Source organism: Mus musculus, chromosome 1, assembly GCF_000001635.26.
Source record: "Mus musculus strain C57BL/6J chromosome 1, GRCm38.p6 C57BL/6J".
In the NCBI taxonomy this organism is placed as follows: domain Eukaryota; kingdom Metazoa; phylum Chordata; class Mammalia; order Rodentia; family Muridae; genus Mus; species Mus musculus.
In genome coordinates this window covers 127,902,664-127,924,823 of record NC_000067.6, presented here as the reverse complement: position 1 = coordinate 127,924,823, position 22,160 = coordinate 127,902,664, and the positions used below count along the sequence as shown (strand labels likewise).

The 22,160-nt window shown below is 38.5% G+C and overlaps 1 protein-coding gene across 4 annotated transcripts in view; it reads right to left on the bottom strand.

The window, feature by feature from the left end:
- Positions 1-22,160, bottom strand: part of Rab3gap1 (RAB3 GTPase activating protein subunit 1) — a 75,122-nt gene that overhangs the window by 19,053 nt on the left and 33,909 nt on the right. For 3 of the 4 annotated variants that reach the window (XR_001784075.2, XM_006529405.3, NM_178690.4), the window contains exons 7-12: positions 20,987-21,152; positions 14,874-14,973; positions 9,104-9,185; positions 6,535-6,603; positions 5,183-5,256; positions 4-96 (exon numbers count right to left, since the gene is read on the bottom strand). Coding sequence is in view for 2 of the 4 variants with exons in the window: in XM_006529405.3 (XP_006529468.1) it covers positions 4-96; positions 5,183-5,256; positions 6,535-6,603; positions 9,104-9,185; positions 14,874-14,973; positions 20,987-21,152 (584 nt within the window). In the remaining 2 variants the exon portion in view is untranslated. Of the gene's footprint in view, positions 1-3; positions 97-458; positions 634-5,182; positions 5,257-6,534; positions 6,604-9,103; positions 9,186-14,873; positions 14,974-20,986; positions 21,153-22,160 lie in introns of those variants that run through there. The other variant, XM_006529407.4, reaches the window with a different exon arrangement.

Here is a 22,160-nt window from a genome sequence, read left to right as displayed (position 1 = left end):
TACCTCTTCCCTCTTCTTCAAATGTGGATCGTCCAAGAATTTCATCCGTTGATTCCTTTCGACGGCAAATTTTTAAAAATTCAGTAACAAAATCACCTACCAAAAAAAGTTATTAATTTTTGACACTGAAGTCTAAGAAATCAGTCCAACAGAGGTCCACATCTATGAACCAAAGCTATAAAGTAAGATACAGTTGAGAACGCAGCAGTGGTGGGGCGCGGGCTTGGGAGTTCGAGGCCAGCCTGATCTACCAAGTTAGTTTCAGGATAGCCTGGGCTATACAGAGAAACTCTGTCTCCAAAAAAATATAAAAATAAAAACACTTAAAAGATATAGTTGGGAAGCCAGGCAGTGGTTCTTTTAATCGAGGCAGAGACAGAGAGGCAGAGGCAAAGGCAATCGGAGTTCGAGGACAGCCTGTTCTACTTAGTTTTTCTCTGAGGAAAATAAAAACTGACCCTACTTTAGAAGTGATCTTGTTCTTTTTATTCCATCTGAGGATAGAGAAGAGTCTTCTCCTGTGTACTCCCTGTGTTCCTCCTGTTTGGGATGCGTGCTTTCCCATGAGCTCACTAGTCTATTCCCAGTCTCAAGAATGCGTTCTCTCTCAGTAAGATGCCTTTATTCCTATTTCTAAAAAGAAAAAAATCCTTCTAGAATGAATGAAAACAAAACACATTTCCTAATATTAAGCTTTCCACAGGCTTCACTGTTACCAATATCCATTATCATTAAATCATAAAAGTAACATTATTATTATACATCATTTTCTTTCCTGTTATCCTATAATAATTCTGAAACAATTAAAAACACATATTAAAATTAAGATGTAAAGATGTTCCTAGAGGATAAAGAAATCATGTAATAGGAAGCTATTACATCTTTGGTTGCATATTAGTGATATAAAGATGAAAATTAGTTCCTATGTTTTCAAGAGATGCAGAGATGCTTGGTGTTGACAGGATGGCTCAGTGGGGTTGGTCTCTCAGCCCCATGGTAGAAGGAAGCAATTCCCTCAACTTACCCTCTATCTCCATACAAGCTATGTATGTGAATGCCATAGCTCCCCCAAATAAATAAGTATAATAAAATCACTTTTAATAAAAAATTATCTATAGCAGGCTGGCCATGACCTTGCAATCTCCCTGTCTTAGTCTCCCAAATACTGAGATTCCAAGAAGCTATGCATGGAAGCATGGCTGTCTCTTCCACAACACTTTTCACTGGGAGGTTGGGGGAGGTCTGTTGTCTCCCCTTGGTCAACTTCTTTCACCTACAATCGTGTATGGCAGTGTACCCTTGTAATATTGGCACTTGGGAGCTAGAGGAGGAAAGATGGGGCATTCAAGGTCATCCTCAACTTACACAGTGAGTGGAAGGCCAGCCTGGATTAGATAAGATAGTGACTCCACTAGCTTGGGGGGTGGGAGGGAGGGTATGTTTGCACCAATAAATTTAACAAGAATTGTCAGTACCAAAATACAATAAAAATTATAAAGTTTTAGAATTTACCAACATTTCTTGGTTTCTTTTCCAGAAATGTAGAAAATCCTAGTAATTTTGTCATTAAAAACTATACAAAGGCCAGGCGTGGTGGCGCACACCTTTAATCCCAGCACTCGGGAGGCAGAGGCAAGTGAATTTCTGAGTTCGAGGCCAGCCTGCTCTACAGAGTGAGTCCTAGGACAGCCAGGGCTACACAGAGAAACCCTGTCTCAAAACAAACAAACAAACAAAAAAAAGACAAAAAAAAAAAAAAAAAAAAAAAAACCCTAAACAAAGAAGTGGAGTGAGATCATGAAATAGTAACTTAAAATAAGAGTGCTTCTCAAGTCCTTACCAAAGCCATCAGATCAAATGAAGGCAAATAGGTTTTAGAAGGCCATCAAGTAGGCAAATTTGCCAGTGTAACACATCAAGCGTTGTTCAGCACAGACACTGCACTGTCTATGCACAGGACACTGGTTACGTGTGACGTGCATACAGACGGTAACTGTGCTTCATCAGCCTAACATCCTGTGAGGTGTGTACCAACTCATCTGTTTCACTGACGAGGCTGCTGCTTCAAGAGCCTAGGGTATGGGTTTGTTCAACACCGACAATGCTGTCTCTCTAAGGCCCCAGGCAAGCTCACCAAAGGCAGAACACTTTCTCCATTATCAGGTACCATATGGGCCAAGTGCTATCTGACATTTGACGAACAGCACAAAACGAATGATTAAGAGCTAAGCAAAAAAATATGAAACTCTGAAAGAATTAAAAAATATATTATATTTAAAAACAGAACTAGAAAGTACACTGTAGCTATCTTCAGACAGCTACAGTGTACTTACATATAACAATAAATCTTTTAAAAAAATACAATTAGCTTTGCATAATTACACAAAAAAGAGAGGTAGATTTGGGACAAATTTGTATTATTCAAGGAAAAACATTTAGATCTAAGCCACAGATGTGCACTATGATATGGCAAGGCCATATAGAATAAAATACTACTTTGAACTTAATATCAACACCCTTCTGTAACTCCCATTCTATGTAACATTTTATCTCTGAGATAATTTTCTAAAGATCTTTTTGTCTAATAGGGTATAAAAAGGCCAGAGAAAAGAAATAAAGTTGTTGGAGGGTGGTTTGGGGGGCTCTGCCCCATCCATCCATCTATCCATGCAAAAAAAACAAAAACAAAAACAAAAACAAAAAACAGAACTAGAGCCTAAGAATGGCTCAGCAGCTAAGAACACTAACAGCTCTCCCAGAGGTTTCGCGGCCACATGGTGGCTCACAACCATCTGTAATGAGATCTGATGCCCTTTTCTGGTGTGTCTGAAGACAGCTACAGCAGTGTACTCATATATATAATATAAATAAATATTTAGAAACAGAACTAAAAAATGCTTTGAAGAAACAGCATTGTCATTAGTAAGTACTATTTTAATATCAGTTGAATTTAATGTCAGGTGATACAGAGTAAAGGTAGGCATACCTATATAGAAAATATGGCGAGAATATCTCCATGAGTACTAAATGTAAGAAGGGAAATAAGGAAAAGCTATGGGTTTTGGAAGATCTGGAGAGATAAGCTTAAAGAAAGGAAAAAGAAGTATACATCTTTAATCTCAGCAACCAAAAGGCAGGGGCATATAGATCTCTGTGAGTTCAAGAAAGCCAGACTGAGCCTGGTCTACAAAATGAATTCCAGGCTAGCCAGGGCTACACAGGGAGACCTTATCTTAAAGTGGAGTTGGAGGTTGTGGAGGAGAAGAAAAAGATAAAAAGGAGTTAACAATTCCAGATATAGATTCTGAATGGCAATTACTACTTTTCAAGTTACTTTAAAGTTCTATTGTATTTCACTTAATCTTCAAAACACCTGCTAGGTGAACAAAAGTATATTTACATATCCCTCTCTCCATAAAATAGGTTTGCAGATGTGATACAACTTGGCAGAAGAGGTGTAATGCCCAGCTTTTTAAAAAGATTTATTTATTTAATGTATGTGAGTACACTGTTGCTGTCTTCAGACACACCAGAAGAGGGCGTCAGATCCCATTTCAGATGGTTGTGAGTCACCATGTGGTTGCTGGGATTTGAACTCAGGACCTCGGGAAGAGCAGTCGGTGCTCTTACCCGCTGCGCCATCCCTCCAGCCTCCGATGCCCTGCCCTTTAAACTCCGGTTAAGAATGATTTCTGACACTACAAATACGCAAATAGTAAAAGGCTTCTGAATGTGGAATGACCAAAAATTAACTCAAAATCAAACATGTGATAAATCCAAGATGTTTCTGGCAGTGCTGACATGTGCTGCATGGAACTCCACTACAGCCCTGCTTCTGAACTCCCAGGATGCACTCCGCACTGCAGATGCTGGGACTCCACATACCACCAACTAATGCATGATGCACATGACAGGATTTTTATAAAAATTTCTGCCTTTGTATAAACAGAATGATATCATTACAGAAAAAAAGACAACATTTTCTTATTATTCTTCCTTAGCATGTGAGGATAAAATAAGTGTATCCTTAGAATGTTTACTTTTAAAAACTGCTGAGTTAATAACTTGAGTTAATAACTTGAGTATCCTATTAGAACTGAACTTCCAACAATTTCTGAGATGACCCTACATATATCCTGCCATTTGATATAGTGTATTTGTGCAAAGCAGCATATTCAGAAATGACAATTACAGAACTAAGACATCAACTCTGGAAAATGTTGAAAATGGTAAGATTTATTTTTAATATAAGATTAAGCATATCTATCTCATTAGTATACAAATTCGTCTCAGCTATAATAAAAACATGCATACACACACACCAAAGAACCATCCTAGAAAAAAATTTCTCAGTACATGTTTGATCTGCATACCTATTTAATATATACCTCATGTCATGCAAAGATGTCTCAGTTAAAAAGGATCATAAGTGGAAAAAGTTTAAGCAGTCCTGCTCTAGTGCACACTAAGTCAATGCTCTTGTACCATCGCATCACAGGTCATGAGGGATCTCAAAAGACAAGCTACAATTGCCAGAAGGGAAGAGCCTCAGCTGAGGAAATGCCTCCATGAGGTCAGACTATAAGGCATTTTCTCAACTAGTGATCACTAGGGGAAGGCCCAGCACATGGTGGGGGTTGGGGGTGCCATCCCTGGGCTGCTGCTCCAGAGTTCTCTGAGAAAGCAGGCTGAGCAAGCCATGGGAAGCAAGCCAATAAGCAGCTCCCTGCCATGGCCTCTGCATCAGCTCCTGCCTCTAGGATCCTGCCCTGCTTGAGTTTCTGTTCCGACTTCCTTTGGTGATGAACAGTGATGTGGAAGTGTAAGATGAATAAGTCCTTTCCTCCTCAACTTGCTTCTTGGTTATGGTGCTTTGTTGCAGCAACAGAAACCCTGATTAAGGGCTCAACTGAAGATGCAGACTACGCTGGGAGAAGGGGACACAGTAACAATGGGAAGAGCAAAACAAGATCTGAGAGAATATCACAGAGAATGCTGGAGTATAGATTCATTAAAGGGAAGAAATGCTGCTATTGCTGTTAATAAAAGATTCACTTACTTGGTAAATTCTTTTTCTACACACTGAGAATGCTATGAAAATGTAAAACAATACTTTGAATAGGTGACATGTATTCAGCATTGCAATTTGGAAATTTCCAGAAAAGGAACAGAGTGTACCTACCTAGTAAGCACTGGGGATTATCAGCTTTCCGAACTCTAACCGACCAATGGGGAGCTTGAACAGGATCCAAATCACTAGAATAGAGTAAGGCAATAATTATGACTAATAAAAATATCTATAATGCAATGGAATGAAAGCTAGGTCCAGTGGCACATCTGTAATCAATGAACTACCAAGATCAAAACAAAGTCTAGAATTATAAAATCATGAAATGTGCACTAAAAACCAAATGGGACAAATATATTTTTAAAGAATACAATGAAAATTAAGAAACAAGTATGCACAATTATCTTTTTTAGATAGTTTATTTTTTTCCAGCCCCTATATAATCACCTTAAACAACCTGTTTTTAATTTAATATTACTATTAATGAAAACAGGGACTCCAAACCTTGGACAAAACCAAAAGCATTCTGCTTCCTAAAGAATACTATAGAGGATCTATTCAATGAGGTATTTATTATGTGTAATTATTTTTTAAATTCATGACCAGCAAGATGGCAGGTAAAGGTACTTGCCAGCAAACCTGATCCTCTAATGTCAATCTCCAGGAAGGCCATGTGGTAGGAGGAGTCAGCCCAGTTATTCTCTGATTCTCACACTTGCACCATGACAAGCAAACACCACAAAAGCATAAGTTACTAAAAGAATAAAGCAAACTGACACATAAACTTTAAAAACATCTACACTAAGGCTTAACAGGCCCTTTAAACTATGTCTGTATTTCCTTCTTTGCACGTACATACCCTAAGTGAGGACATGTATGCTGTTACTTTTACCATCAACAAATGCACTGAGTTTCTGTTAACTGTGAAAAGTCAAAGTGTCTATTCCACAGCCAGAAGAAGAATGTAATGCTTTTTTCTTTCACTACACTCCAAGCTTACAGACAGTTGGGCGCTGCCATTTAGGTACTGAGAATTGAACACAGGTCCTCTGGAAGAGCAGCTAATGCTCTTAACCACTGAGCCATGGCTCCAGCCCCCTCACTACTTCTTATAAGCATTACATGAAAAAATAATTTTGGGAGGGGTGTAGGGTGTCAAGCTTAGGGTCTACACTGGGCAAGTACTCTACCAGTGAGCTATATTCCCAGTCCTACAATGATTCTTAGAAGCTAAGAAGAGTTGGAGAGGATTGCACACTAAAGGGTAGAGAGAGAGATCACTATGCTGCAATCATAAGATTTAAATAGTTTACTGCCCTGAATTAAGGATCACCTTCCCAAAGTGGCATTGTAAAAACTCATCACAAACACACACAGACAAGTCTAAAATTTTTTTTCAAAAAATAAAACTTTGTACTAAGCACTTGGTGGTTAATATATTGGAATGAAGTTCTTAACATACTTACGAATAAACATCATTATCTACAATGATCCCTTCTGTCAAATGAGGCCACGTTGTTGCTAAATGGAGTTCACTAAAATTAAAAAACAAAAAAATTAAACCTGTAAAATGTGTATGTATGTCCTCTGACCCAATAATTCGATTTCTAGAAATGTATCCTAAGAAAGCAATGCATGTGAAGTGTTGTGTGTAATGGCTGCTAGGGGAGGGAGACGCTTTCTTCACTGGCAGAGCCCCTGGTGAGTAGTTCACACTCTTGTAAATAATCCTTCACCTATATCCACACCTATGTTCCTGTAAGCAACTCAGAGTCACCAAAAGGAAAGACAAGAAAAAAGTAATGAAGGGGGTGCTGTGGTGGTTTGAATGAAAATGGCCCCCCTTGGCCATAGGGAATGGCATTACTATGGCCTTGCTGGGAGTAACTGTGTCCTTGTTGGAAGAAGTGTTTGGTGGGCTTTGAGATTCAGATACTCAAGCCAGGCCCAGTGTCACTCTCTCTTCCTGCTGATCCAGATGTAGAACTCTCAGATATCTCTCCAGCATCATGTCGGCCTGCATGCTGCTATGTTTCCCACCCTGACAATAATAGTTAAACCTCTAAACTATAAGTCAGCTCCAAATAAATGTTTTTCTTTATAAGAGTTGCCATGGTCCGCAGCAGAACTGTCAACTCTTAGCTTAACTACTATGGAGGTAAAAGCCTTCGGTGATTTGAGGGACACTGAAGTACAGCCTTAACACAATGAACTCCAATGTCTAAAAATTGTTCTGATTTTTGGGTTTGCACCATAGTAAGAGCCAAGATTTTAAAACTCTACTAAAAACAAAACAAAACAAACAAACGAGACTTTATCTATTTATGTTCATTTAATAACATGTCCATCATTTTATGATTGGTATAAAAATACATATTGTGTTGAATATAATTTTAAAAAATTAGTTCAACTAACTAACTAAATAAATCTAAAGAAAAAAAAGATTTGCCATGGTTGTAGTTTCTCTTCACAGCAATAAAACTCTAAGTTACTAACTAGGAAAAAAGGAGATCATCACACATAAATCTATAAAACTCATTATGAAAAGTAGGGCTGTATATAATAAACTAAAAGCAAGTAGATAAGAAAGGAAAGTGTAGCCATATGAAATTGTCTTGTAGATATTAAATGTTACATTATATAATAAACAAAAAATATAAGTAAAATATCCATTAACTGAATGGATAAACACAATGTGATACACCATAAGCATAAAGCTTATCCACATAATGGCATACTAGAAAGCATTTTTTTTTAAACCAACTGCTTCTGCTGTAACACAGATGAGTTTCAGTTACCCCTCCCCCATCGCCACCCCCAGGCCTCCCTCCACCCTGGCTCAGAGCAGCTTGCTCACTAGGAGCCATGGCAGGTTGCAAGGCTTTGTTCCTTTCCTATTCTTCCCTCTACCTGCTGCCATCTCAATACCCACAGACCAAGCTACAAACCCAAGGCCCTAGAGCCTGCTTGGTGTGTGAGCCACTCTGGCCTGCTGAGCTGCTCCTTCACTCTCCCACTCCAGCCTTCCCTTCATATACACAGGCCAAGCCCCAGAATCACAGTTCAGCAGCCATCTTTGCCTGGTCCAATCAAACAGCGTATGCACCAGCTCTACCACCTAACTCCAGTCACACAGCTCAGGCCCTGGCCCAGTCTAAAGCAGGCCAGATCCTCACACCAGATACACAACCGAAGAAAGAAATCTACATGCCCAGGTAACATCACAAAATAAAAACAAAATGAATGGCCAAGACAGGATGTTTCCCATGAAACCCTAGTCCAACAGAAATGTTTCCTAATGAGAATTACCTACATAGACCCCAGGACATAACTTAAAAGAATGATCATGAAATTTATCACAGAATTCAAGCAGTTTCAAAGACATTTACAATCACACACAAATAATATAAATTTTAAAGGAACAGATTCTCTCCGAGGTATTTAAAATGTTTCAGGTTTATACAGTGATAATGTCTGCATAAACCTATAATAAAAACCACCAAACTTTTCACTTTGAAGTGCTGAACTTCATAGTAGATGGATTTTCTCAACTTTGAAACAAAATCCTGTTATAGTGGTAAGCTGGAAAACTTGTCAAACAAAAGCCAAAGAGCAAATATTTTGGCTTTGGGAGCCATATACAATCTGTTACTTTCTTATGTGTGTGTCTGTGTTTATACATACTTTTAAAATACATAAACTATTATGAGCCACATAGAAACAGAGACTGGCCAGATCTGGCCCACAAGCCACAGACTGCCAAACTCTTTGTGTTGGCACTGAACCCGGGGCTATGCATGCTTTGCATACTATGCAGCCACTCCACCACTAATCTATAGCCCAGCCCCACAGCCTGCAAAACCTTAAGAAGAGTATTAATTTGGGAAGTTCTCATGTGATGTTATAAACTAAAGAGAGCAAGTATAGTTATTTCCAACATTACTTCAACAGCATACAGTGTCATAAAACAAATTTCAATATAAACTTTAAAAGCAAAATAACCCTATAATCTAAGTGACAGGCTGAAACTCTCACCTGATAGGATCTTCACAGGCACCAAATGGCAACTTGCCGAACTCCAGGCCCCCAACTTCTCCTCCCACAAGGGCATCTATATCTAAATAAGGGAAAAATGTATTCTTTATTTGGCAAAAGGCACATAAAGCACTACAGTGAATTCTAAGCTAGCTGGAACCGCACAGTGAGATCTTGCCTAGTTCTATGAAACCTTTCAGAAGAGGATAGCTCTGAGGTGCCTGTGACAGTGCAGACAGCAAGCTAAGCATGAACTAGCACATGCGAGGTAAGGCTTCTGAGAACGAGAGCGTTCAAGTACAGAGCCACACTTCTGCTTAGCCACTGTTTCAAGTCAAGCCATCCAGTATAAATTTTACTCGTGGGAAATAGTTCTCAACTACTACTCAAGAGAGAAATAGGCTTGTACTTTTCTCCTTTTTCAAAGAATCCAAAAGGGACGATTATCCAAGTACTAAGACATTTATTCACCAACTTACACTCATCAGGTTTTTTTTAAGATTTATTACATTTATATAAGTACACTGTAGCTGTCTTCAGACACACCAGAAAAGGGCATCAGATCCCATTACAGATGGCTGTGAACCACCATGTGGTTGCTGGGAATTGAACTCATGACCTCTGAAGAGCAGTCAATGCTCTTAACCACTGAGCTATCTCTCCAGCCCCACTCATCAGTTTTGTTGTCAAAAATTTCTGGTTAACAAATTACCAAATTTGCCATTATTAGTAAAATTCTCTGTGGACCATAGATGCAATATTGAAATTCAGGAAAGAACCTCTTTTCCAAAATGAATGGTCTCTCCATGGGAAGAAAACAAAAAAAAAGTCACTGAACCCTTAACTCCATCCTTCTTGAGAAACTAACACTTCTAGGACATTAAAAGGATTTCTCTCTCTGAAGTAATATATTTGGAGGTATTTAATTGTTAATATTATACTAGAAATTCATAAATTTAAAGTCTATTGTTGAATCACAAACATCACCCTGACTTGTTTAAATCAACACTTGACAACTTATGCCCTAAGATACTAAAAACAGTCATTAAATATGACTAAATTACTCAATAATTCTTCAATCAATTCATTCCATTTTACAACTTAAAGAATGCTTACAAAAATAAAGATCATATGATTAGTTTTACACTACAAATTACCTTTAAGAGCTTCAAACTTTACATGCATTCTCATAAACTGATACATTAAAAATAATTAGCAAAAGGATAGTAAAAAAGGGTTTTTTAAATTAATTTATTTATTTATGAATACACTGTCACTGACACACCAGAAGAGGGCATCAGATCCCATCACAGATGGTTGTGAGCCACCATGTGGTGGCTGGGAATTGAACTCAGGACCTCTGAAAGAGCAGTCAGAGCTCTTACCTGCTGAGCCATCTCTCCAGCCCCAGTACACAAGTTTTAATTAAAAGCTGTGAGGAGCCAGGCCGTGGTGGCGCACTTGGGAGGCAGAGGCAGGCGGATTTCTGAGTTCGAGGCCAGCCTGGTCTACAGAGTGAGTTCCAGGACAGTCAGGGCTATACAGAGAACCCCTGTCTCGAAAAACAAAAAACAAAACACAAAACACAAAACGAAAAAAAAAAAAAAAAAAACTGTGAGGAGACCCAGGAAACTGGAGATTGACTAATACATGAAGGCAAACTTGATCAACTGGGTAACCATGTACCATCAGCCTTTCTAAGGTTTACATTTTCTGAGAAATGCAACAACATTCATGTATCACAAAAATTAAAGAGAATTAAGTGGGGCTGGAGAGATGGCTCAGTGGTTAATAGCACTCACTGATCTTCTGAAAGTCCCAAGTTCATCCCAGCACCCACGTGACAGCTCACAATTGGCTGATTCCATCTTCTGGTATGCAGATATGAATTATCCATACACATGAAATACATAAATAAAAATATCTTTTTTTAAAAAAAATTAAGTAGGGGCTGACAAGATGGCTCAGCGGGTAGGAGCACTGACTGCTCTCCCAAAGGTCCTCAGTTCAAATCCCAGCAACCACCCATAATGAAATCTGATGGCCTCTTCTAGTGAGTCTGAAGACAGCTACAGTGTACTTATGTATAATAATACATAAATCTTTTTTTTTTAAATTAAACAGAAGATATAAAATGCAAAGTGTAGTGTCTGGCTTGTAATTCCTGCTGGTCTTTCCCTCTTATAAGAGAAAATTCTGAGTTTATATAGACGCCAGCTGACTAAGGAATGTTATTATTTTTATCCACCATTTTTTTTTAAAATCTGGGAACAGAAAACATCATCAAACACCTTATTAGCAATCAGAATTACAATGTAAGTGTCTGGCCCTTGAACTTCTTAAGATCATTGGTGACCTCGACACCTTGGAACTGAGCAACTAGGATTAAATCCAAGGCCTCACACATGCTAAGTATATACTCCGTCACTGGGATACACTCCAAGGTTCTTGGCAAAGGTTTGAAACTAATAGAGTAGCCTTGGGAAAAGGAGCACAATGGAAACTTGTCATAACAAATTAAAAAGCATGCAGTGGTACTGCTGTCTAGAAACCAAAGTTTTCTCTTACCTCCCCTTTGCTGTTGTTTAGATGTAGCTCGTTTACTGCACATTGGAGTTCTAAGTTGTTCAACAGTATAAAAACCAGTAGTGGTACACATAACTACCAAAAGCTGACTATGTACAATAGTAATTCCAGTATTATCTCTACCCCAGCAATTATTCTCAATCTTATAGCCAAAGAGCTGGAACAAAATAAAGCATGAAAAATATTATTTTGGTTTTCTTTGGAAGCAGTACACTAAAAAATGTTCTAAGCTAGCTGTTTATTGATACATGGGTGTGGTAGTTTTTAGCTAAACCTTAGCATTTGGGAGGCTGAGGCAAAACTGACATAAGTTCAATGCCAGCGTGGGCTACAAAATCAGTACCTAGCCAGCCAGAAAGTCACAAGAAGATCTCGCTTCAGAGAGAGGGGGAGGGGGTCTTTTAGTTATTTACAAGTTTATATTTCATTTCTTATTAAGTATATTTGAAATATAAACACACTTATAAATCTGGCCCATAGAAGGCTGTCTTTTAAGATGGAGTAGAGATGAGATGATAGATAGCTCAGTAAGCAGTGTGCTTACTGTGCCCACATAAGGACATTAGTTTGGATTCCCCAATACAAACATAAAAGCTGGGCACAATGACAAACACCTGTAAGCCCAACAAGAGGGTGAAGACGGGCAAATCCTGAGGGCTTGCTGTCCAGACAGTCTAGTCGAAATCCTAAGTTCCAGGTTCCATGAGAGACCCTGTCTCACAAAGAAGACAAATGAACAAGGGCTGGCTGGGGACTGAGTGCATGGTGTCTACAGTAAGGACTGCAGAGTGGTCTCCAAGAGGGTGACTGCAGAGCCCAGGCCTAGGACACCCATGCAGGGACACCACAACTGGAAGAAGGAATTTGAAGCTGACTGCAGACCCAAATTTGAGAGCTGTGGGCCATGTGAAAGAAGCAGAGGTACCAAGACCAAAAGGTACCCCGAAGAGGGCACAGTACTAGCAGACCATGTGTATGAATGAACAAGCCCTGCACCTACAAGACCAAAGCCAACAAATGAAAGAAAAGGGATGAGGGCAGGCCAGGCCAGGCGGCCAGACAACCCCCAACACCCCAAGTAATATAAAAGCCATCAATGCCTTCTGTCTTCTTATCGACTTTACCAAATATGCTCTGCCTCAGCACACAGGGCCCACAGCAAGTACCCAAAGTTGACAGGAAAACGGATCCTGGGGCGTTTGAGCCTTCCCACAGAGGGAATTAATTATCAGCACCCCCATTTATTCTTTCCCATTTTGGTATTTGTTACTAAGAAATTAGTAAAATGTACCTCCCCCCCATGAATGAATGAATGAATGAATGAATGAAGTGGGAATGATAAAGGAAGACATCTGAACCTCTATACACACTGTTCATATGGTAGGCGCACATGCACACGCATGCATGTGCGCGCACGCACACACACACAAACACACACAGATAAATATAAATAAATAAAATTCAAGATAAATTATCTTATCCAACTATACTAAGAATCTAAGTCAGCATACCACAAAAATACTTGCGACATTCACAACAGCTCAGATATGGAACCATCCTTGATATCCACTAACAGATGAATAGGTAAAGAAAATATGATTCATATATACACAGTGAAGTTTGTGTCATAAAAAAAAATTATGTCATTCCCAGGAAAGTGGGTCATCATGTTAAACAAAATCAGACTGACCTGGAAAAACATATATTGTATGTTTTCTCTATATTTAAAGGGTGTACACGCCTATGTGTGTATGCTTATATGTGTGTGTGTGTGTGTGTGTGCGCGCGCGCGCGTACACACAAGTGCATAGTATGTATATATGCAGAATGTATGTATATTTGCAGGAATGAAAAGTCTAAAGAGAGAGAGCAAATGAGACAGTAATGGAGAAATGAGTCCAATATTGTTTTCTCTCATATGCAACATATATATGCATATATTTGATGACTTAAATGAACATTTCTTTATGAAACATCACTTTGTACAATGCATATATGATAATAAGAATTTTTAAAAACATTTTGGTCAAGTATGGTGGCACATTCCTTTCATCACACCACTCTGGAGGCAAAGACAGGAGAATCTCTGAGTTCAAGGCCAGTCTGGTATATATAATGAGCTCCAGGACAACCAGGACTACAAAACCAAACCAAAACAAAAATATTTTAAAGGAAGTACAGACATTATTTCAGAAACAAAAAGGGTTAAAAGTAGAGTACTGTGAGGCTGGCAAGAGAATTTAGCAAGTAAAGGTGTCTGCCACCAAGCTTGACAACCCAAGTTCCATCCCCAGACCCACATGATAGAAAAGAACTAACTCTCACAAGCTGTCCTGTGACTTCCTTTGATGTCACACACCATGGCACATACATTAAATAAATGGTATTAAAAGAAGCACTATAAACAACTATATCCAACAAAGCAAGCAGGAAGAAAAAAAACCAACGAAAACCTCAATTAGGTTCTATGTCCCCAAGCTGAGTTTGTCTAGAACTTAGGTGACGCATTGTTCATATCTGAGTCCTTGGCATAGCCTGGGATAATAATTAATATTAGATATTCTACAATCTTCTTCCATAAAACAATATACAAATTTATTTCTTCTTTTCCCCATACTCTAAGCCTTCCTAATGCTACGACCATACAGTCCCTCTTGTTATAGTGAACCCCAACCATGAGATTATTTTCATTGCTAAATTCATAACTAATTTTGCTACTGATATGAATCATAATATAAATATCTGTGTTTTAGGATCGTCATAGGTGAACCCTGTGAAAGGCCTGTTCATCTCTCAAAGGGGGTACAACCCACAGGTTCAAAACTGCTGCTCTTAAGGTTTCGACATTACTGTTTTCAGCTTATGAGGATGGCTTCTGTGACATTCTAAACATGGGTATTTTTATCATTCACTGTATGGTAATGCACACAATGTTCTATCACAGGGGTTGCTTTATAAATCATGTCAGCTTTCACAGACTGTCAAATATGAAATAGCACTGTCTCAAAAAGATGTGAGAGCTTTCTTCAGGAAAATAAAATTATACAGATAACAAAATCAGCAATTACATTTAAAAGAATACAGGAATTCCTAGTATGAAACACCATTAGATAATCTTAATTTCTTAATATATTTTCTTTTCAATCTATTTTAATAGGTTAAACACAGTTCCAAATGTTCTCACCTGGAGGCTGCTGAGGCCAAAAGTATTGCTGCCAATCCTGAAGCACGTATGTGAGCCGAATCGCAATGCTAACTGGAGGCAATGGAGTTAAAGGACAGCCCTAGAAACACATGCAAAGACAATACCATGTAAATGTTTTAGCCTGTGTTTAAAAACTTCAGCAACAACATTTCAAAGCTGAGAAACTAGAATTTTAAGTTTACAGTTTCAAACACTAGTGTATAGAGTCAAACATGAAAAAAAAAATAAGACTGACCCAGTTGTGTATAGCTTAAATAACCAAGACGGAAGATACTAGCTGAGCATGGTGCAGGCCGTTCATCCTAGCACTCGAGAGACAGAGGCAGACAGAGCTTTGTGAGTTTGAGATCTGAATTGTCTACACAGCAACTTCCAAGCCAGCCAAGGCTACATAGTGATACATGCCTTAAAATAAATAAAATTTTGGAAAGGAAAAAAAACTGCAATCCCAACTGACACATCTATAATGTAACCTCTACAAAGTAAGGCTCGGCGATCACCAAGGGGGGATGGAAAGATTTTAAGAGCCAGATCTTAACTTTTAATGTCTGTGTGCATGTAAGTAAGTGGTTGTAGGAATAGGTACAGCCTATGAAACTGGATAGGGAACCCTGAGTGGGGATCAAGAGGGACTGAGAAAGGGAGTGGGCGACACGTCACATGACATTCAAGTGGAACAGGGGTCACTGCAGGGAGGTGGGGGAGAGGAGAGCACAAGGAAGGGGAAAGGTCAGGGGAGAAGTGTCACAGAGACAAAAGCATCACAATGAAGTGCAACGGTTTTAAGCTAATAAACTCTGTATGGAAAGAAAACTAAGGAGGAAGAGACTACAGAACTTAAAAACTGGAAAAGCAAACTCCAGGAAATGCCACTATTATTTGATTGGGTCTTTGTAGAGCAAGAGATCTCTTTAACCTCTGCGTATTTTTTCCACAAATATTTTCATCTAATGGAAAAGTTATGTACGTTAAAAAAAAAAAAAGAAGCTGCTGCTGTGTTCTCACAGTCCCAGGCCATTCCAGGCCAGCCTGGGTAATACAGTGAGACTGAATGTCAAAATCCAAAGAAATAAGCATAAAGGTCTAAAAACAAGGCCAGGGAACAAATTACTTTAAAATAAAGAGCTTAAACTCTTTTTTTTTTTTTTTTTTTTTTTTTTTTTTGGTTTTTCGAGACAGGGTTTCTCTGTATAGCTCTGGCTGGCTGTCCTGGAACTCACTTTGTAGACCAGGCTGGCCTCGAACTCAGAAATCCACCTGCCTCTGCCTCCCAAGTGCTGGGATCAAAGGCCTGCGCCACCATGCCCGGCTGAGCTTAAACTCTTACCAGAAAAGAAAATATATATCCCATTAAGCAAAGTGATCTTCAACTTTGTTATAAAGCATAGTTGTATATTTATATGTGTGTGTGTGTGTGTGTGTGTGTGTGTGTGTGTGTGTGTGTGTGTTGCCTGCATGCCTGTCTGAGCCACGTGCATGTAGTACTTAAGGAGATCAAAAGAGGGCTCAGTTTGTCTGGAACTACAGTTACAGGTGGTTTTAAGCTTCTGTCACACACACACACACACACACACACGTGTGTGTGCTGGGAATCAAATCTGGGTCCTTTACAAGGCAGTGACCTTAACTGCTGAACCATCTCTCCAGCACCTATACTTTACTATCCATTTCAGTCACTGAATGTCACAGAGAGTTGTATACTTTTTAAAGTTTATCGATACATTTCGGGAAATGGTATCTTCAAGAAAAATTGAAATCAAAATTAGGTTTAATATTTAACCATAATCACTCATACAAAATAGATTATATTAGATAAATCGTTAACAATAGACTTAGAATTATCCATAAGTTCACTAACAATAATAAAAATTCTACGACCCTGACTTCTTGCCCACTAAGCAAAACAAGATTGAAACAGATTCAGGAGTCCCATGGGAACATCTTAAGCACAGGTTTGATTTTGTTCCCTTGAATACTATCCCCTGAGAAACAAAACTATAGAATCTTATAGCTCAGAAGCAGCCCCTACACATATCACTGGTAATTTAGGATAAACAAAAACTCATTTCAGAGACTAAGTACAAGGTGGGTATGATAAGAAACAAATCCAAACCTTAGCCTATTGTACCCTAGAAAAAGTATGATTCTGGTTGGGTTGTTTTTTTGTTCTTTGTTTTTTAAGGCCTAGTATTCAGTCATTCTGCCCTAGTCCTGGCAGTTCGGATAGATGTAGACTGAGATATCTGAAAAGAGTAAGGATCAAACATGGCACAGACACGTTTGTAGGTCCTAGGAAAGGCATTCTGAGAAGACTTGAGGGGCTACACGGGGCTCAGAGCACATGACTGTTACAATCTGACAGTGTGAATGAAGACATATTGGGGGATTACAGATGACATTAAATGAAGGACCAAGGCCACTAACATGATGGCTCAGTGGTTAAAGGCACTTGCCACCAATCCTGATGATCTGACCCCAATCCTTGGGTCCCACATAGAGAAGAGATCCAACTCCCTCAAGTTGTCCCTCTGAGATCCACACATGCACCATAATATGTATGTGAATGTGTGTGCATTTGCATGCACACATACAAAATAAATGCAATAAAAAATAAATGTTTAAATAAAGTAAATGTAAGGTACCAAAGTCTTGAGCACAACAAGGGTGCGTCACACTTTTCCAAAGAATGTAGCCATATGCCTGAAAAATAACTCCCCCTCACAGCCTGAGCAGAGAAACTCAAATTCCAAGATCACATAGACAACACTTCCAATATGAGCAGGTCAAGAAGCTCCAACTGCTACTTTAAGACCTGGTTCTACAATGCTCTATAGACAGCAACCGTGAGTTTATAAAACTAACACACACAACGGCTAGAAAAGTTAAAATTTCAAAGTAAAACTAATTTCAAAAATTTTGTTGCTGGTGAGATGGCTCAGTGGGTAAGAGCACCCGACTGCTCTTCCGAAGGTCCGAAGTTCAAATCCCAGCAACCACATGGTGGCTCACAACCATCCGTAACGAGATCTGACGCCCTCTTCTGGAGTGTCTGAAGACAGCTACAGTGTACTTACATATAATAAATAAATAAATAAATAAATAAATCTTTAAAAAATTTTTTTTTGCTTTATTTTCTGTGTTTGAGTGCTTTCCTGCATGAATGAATGTTTACATGACACTTGAGTGCCTGGTGCCTGTGAAGGCCAGAAAGAAGGTATCAGATCCCCTGGAACTGGTGTAACAGGTAGATGTGAGCCACAATGTAGGTGCTGGGAATGGAACCCAGGTCCTCTGAGAGCAGTCAATGCTCTTAACCATGGAGCCACCTCTCTGGGCCCAAATAAAACTTTTATTAAAAAGAATAGGCAAAAAGTATAGTTCTAAAACAAATATACAAATTAGCTATTAAATTATAAAACCATGATTTATAAGGAACATGAAATAACTAAACATATTAAAGTTGAAAAGGAAAAGCACTGAGAAGGTTCAAATATTTAGTAGTATGGTGGAAGAGATTTAAAGCTGTACTTTATGTGACAGCAAATGGCAAAACTGGGCCCATCAACAGGAACTCTTTCCTAAAAGTTAGTGCTCTATGAAATGAAATCAGCTACTCTATCTCAGGTGACAGTTAAAGGGTAATTTTATAAAGATGTGGACAGCTTTAACTATGAAGAAAACGTTACAGTGCTCAACTACCTTAACTTCAATTTTCTCAGATCAATTTTGAGAGAAGCCAACCATCAAGAGTTCTTTAAAACTGTGAAAGGCTGAGAGGTGACATGGTAAACTAACAATGCTTTTCATTTAAAACCTCAGCTATTGACAGCCAAAATCTAAGTTAGGCTTCACACATCAAGACAGTCTCTTTAAAATAGAAGTTTCCAAAGAGAAATGTTGAGCTACACAGAAGTAATACAAAAATATCTGAAAATGTTCATTACTATTTCTTAAAAGGAATAAGATTTTTGAAGGCTTTTTTACAATAAAGTTTTAGTTACAAAAAGAAAAGAGAAATTACTTCTGACCATTAAAAAAGAAACAAGAAGCCAGGTATGGTGAGGTATGCCTTTAATCCCAGCACTTGGGAGGCAGAGACAGGCAGATCTCTGTGAGTTCAAAGCCAGTCAGGTATACAAAGCAAGTCCAGGACAGCCAGGGCTACACAGAGAAATTCTGTCTTGGAAAAACCAAAAAAAGAAGGGATAAGATTATAAATATTGGCATCAGACCAGAAATTTCACAAAATGCTAATTAAATACTTCTGATGTTTAAAAAGAAAAAAAAAAAGGAAATGAAGAGAAATCAACACAAAGTTGGGCTTTTCAAAAAAAAAAAAAAATTCCCACCATATTATATACAGAATTAGATAGTTCAGATTTCAGAGCCCAGAAGACTTGGGTAACAAAGTTACTACATACATCAAATGTTTCCAAGACTGATTTTTAATTGAGACAACCACAAAAGATTATGTTAAGAAAAAATAAATGATAAAAAGAAGACCTGACTTTAAAATTCCTATCCTGTATTTCAGATGGATTTGAGTTTGGCTGGCCAGGCAGCCTGCCTCCTTCCAAGCTTCAATTCTTCCTTTTTATAGTACTGGGAATGTTCTTAGTTATTGTTTCATTGCTGTGGAGACACCATGACTAAGGCAATTTACAAAGGGAGGCAAGTAACTGGGGCTTGCTTACTGTTTCAGAGGGTTAATCTGTAACATCATGGCAGGGAAGCATGCTGGCAAACAGGCTGGCCAGCGGAGCCCTATCCCTCCCTGGCTGAGAGCTTTACATCCTGATCTGCAGGCAGTAGGCAGAGAATGGAAAAAGACACTTGGCCTGGCATGGGCTTTTAAAACCTCAAAGCCTACCTCCAGTGACATTCCTCTCAAATAGGACACCTCCTAATTCTTCTCAGACTGCACTAACTGGGGATCAAGATTTAAACACAAGAGCCCATGGGGGCTATTCTCATTCAAACCACCACAGCACTGGAGATAGAACAAAGACTCTCATGCATGCTAGGCAGGCTTTCTACTACACTAAGCCAAACCTCTGGTTCCGTGCTTTTCTAATCAAGTTCTAATCCTAACAAACAATACCTATTTAAAACAGAGAAATTCCTTTTTAAAATAATAAAACCTTGCAAAGTTGGAAAATGAATATAATCAACACTCACATGACTTGTACCAAGTTCTGTGGCACAGAACCCTCCCCTCCACGTGTATTTTTTTCCTGAACCCTTTAAAATGTGTAATCACCAAGGCAGTTAGTTCACTTCTCAGTACCTCAGCAACTACTTAAGAAGGATGTTTTCCTATGCAGCTTCAATGTTTAACACAAGAAATCTAACATCAACACTAATTTTTAAATACTCAGTACATATTAAAACTATCCCAACAATCCTAAACCAGGTCTTCCCTGTCTGCTCTGCCTTGATCGAGTAAAAACCATTCACTGTACGCGGCAGTCATCTCATTCACCTTCTTTAATCTAAACAGCTGCAGCGTTTATTTCATGAGTCTAGACCAATTACTCTGTTAAAAAAGTTCAACTTTGGAAATAAGCGGTTGCTTTTACACATTTTACACATTTCTATTTATGTTAAACATCCAGACAGAAACACTGCTCAGATGCGTCCTCCTGAGTGGGTCACACTAAAGAAAAATGCAATATCAGTTGGTTTTTTCTTTTCAATTCATTTTCCTTTTCTTTTTATATTTTAGGTTTATGGGGGGGTTGCTGCATGTGTACCTGTGCACCACATGTGTGTCTGGTGCCCTCAGAGGTCAGAAGAGGACACTGGAGTGAGTCCCTGGAACTGGGGTTACAAAAGACTGAGAGCCACCCTGTGGGTGCTGGAATGGAAGCCAAAGCCTCTGGAAGAACTGCTGAGTCATCTCTCCAACTCAATTAATTTTTTAACTAATATATAAAATCATAAATTTAACTTACATAATTTATTTCAGTTTGCTAATCAAGTTTGATTACAATTTATTACATAATTGATGATAGAAAATTTCTATATACTCAAATTACCAAACTGCTTTTATTTTATTCCAAATAAGACTGACACCACCAACGTCAACTCACAATTTTGGATTTGAAGATGTCCAGCAGGCCTGACAAATGAGTGTACTGACTTGGCACTTTTCGAAGATGAACCATTTCAAAGTCAGTACGAACACCAGGACCTTGACATTCTCCCATGTACATTCGTCGCCATTTGTGATGTATTTGGACAAACAGTGGTACCTGGCTAAAGAATATGGGTAAAAAGGAGCAGAAATTAGGCTCACTCATTAAACAGTAAATATCCTAAACCTCAAAACTGTCCTGTTTATTTAATGTCAGATATTTTCAATCTCTATAGGAAGAATACAGATTCCCATTCATTACAAAGATACACTTAGCTTCTCCTCTCCTTACCCTAACAAACTGATGAAGCCTATTGGCACTTTAGCAAAAGAAAAAAACTTTAAAACCAACTCTGTGAAGTATTTCTTTATCATTTAAAGGTAGAGTTAATTTTCACCATTCACAGGTTTCTGTTTCTGTAAATTAAAACTGCATCTGTAACCCCCAAAACAACACTAGCAGTACAGAGTATGTGCAGATCTGCAGTGCAGAAAGATGCTGAGTCTCTAAGTTAATGTTTCAGATGAACTCAAATTAGGTAATGATTCACCTTCCTGTCTCAACTCTCAGACTATAAAAAAGTAAGTGTCCTTTGATGATCTAGGTGGATCTGAAAGCAAGCAGTGTTCCTAAGAGCCAGAAGGCTGTCATATGTCTTACAGACAGAAGAAATGTGTAAAAAATGATTCATTCAAACATGAGTTACAAGCTTCCATGAGTTGGCTATGAGCTCAATCTCAGTGGATCAGCAATATATATTAACATACAGGAGCATAAAATGACACCCTTAAACAGAGACATACATGAAATAAAGTCATAAAGTATAGAGTTGATAAGAATGTGACCAAAAACGCATGAGAACCTATGCATTTCCCCTTAGGAACAATGATTGATATAATACAACAGCTACGGTGTTTCTAGAACACAAATATAGTAAATTATAAGAACAGGCTATAAAATACATTCCTAAGTTACAATACTCCTTTGTAAATACAGCTTTGCCAGTTTTTTATGGAGGAAATGACTCGAAAGATGGCTCCACCATTGAAGGCTAAGCTTATGCTACCAAAACATAACAAAATCTTAAAAAGTCCAAAATATTCCTTAGGGTACTCTAGTGCATCAATTT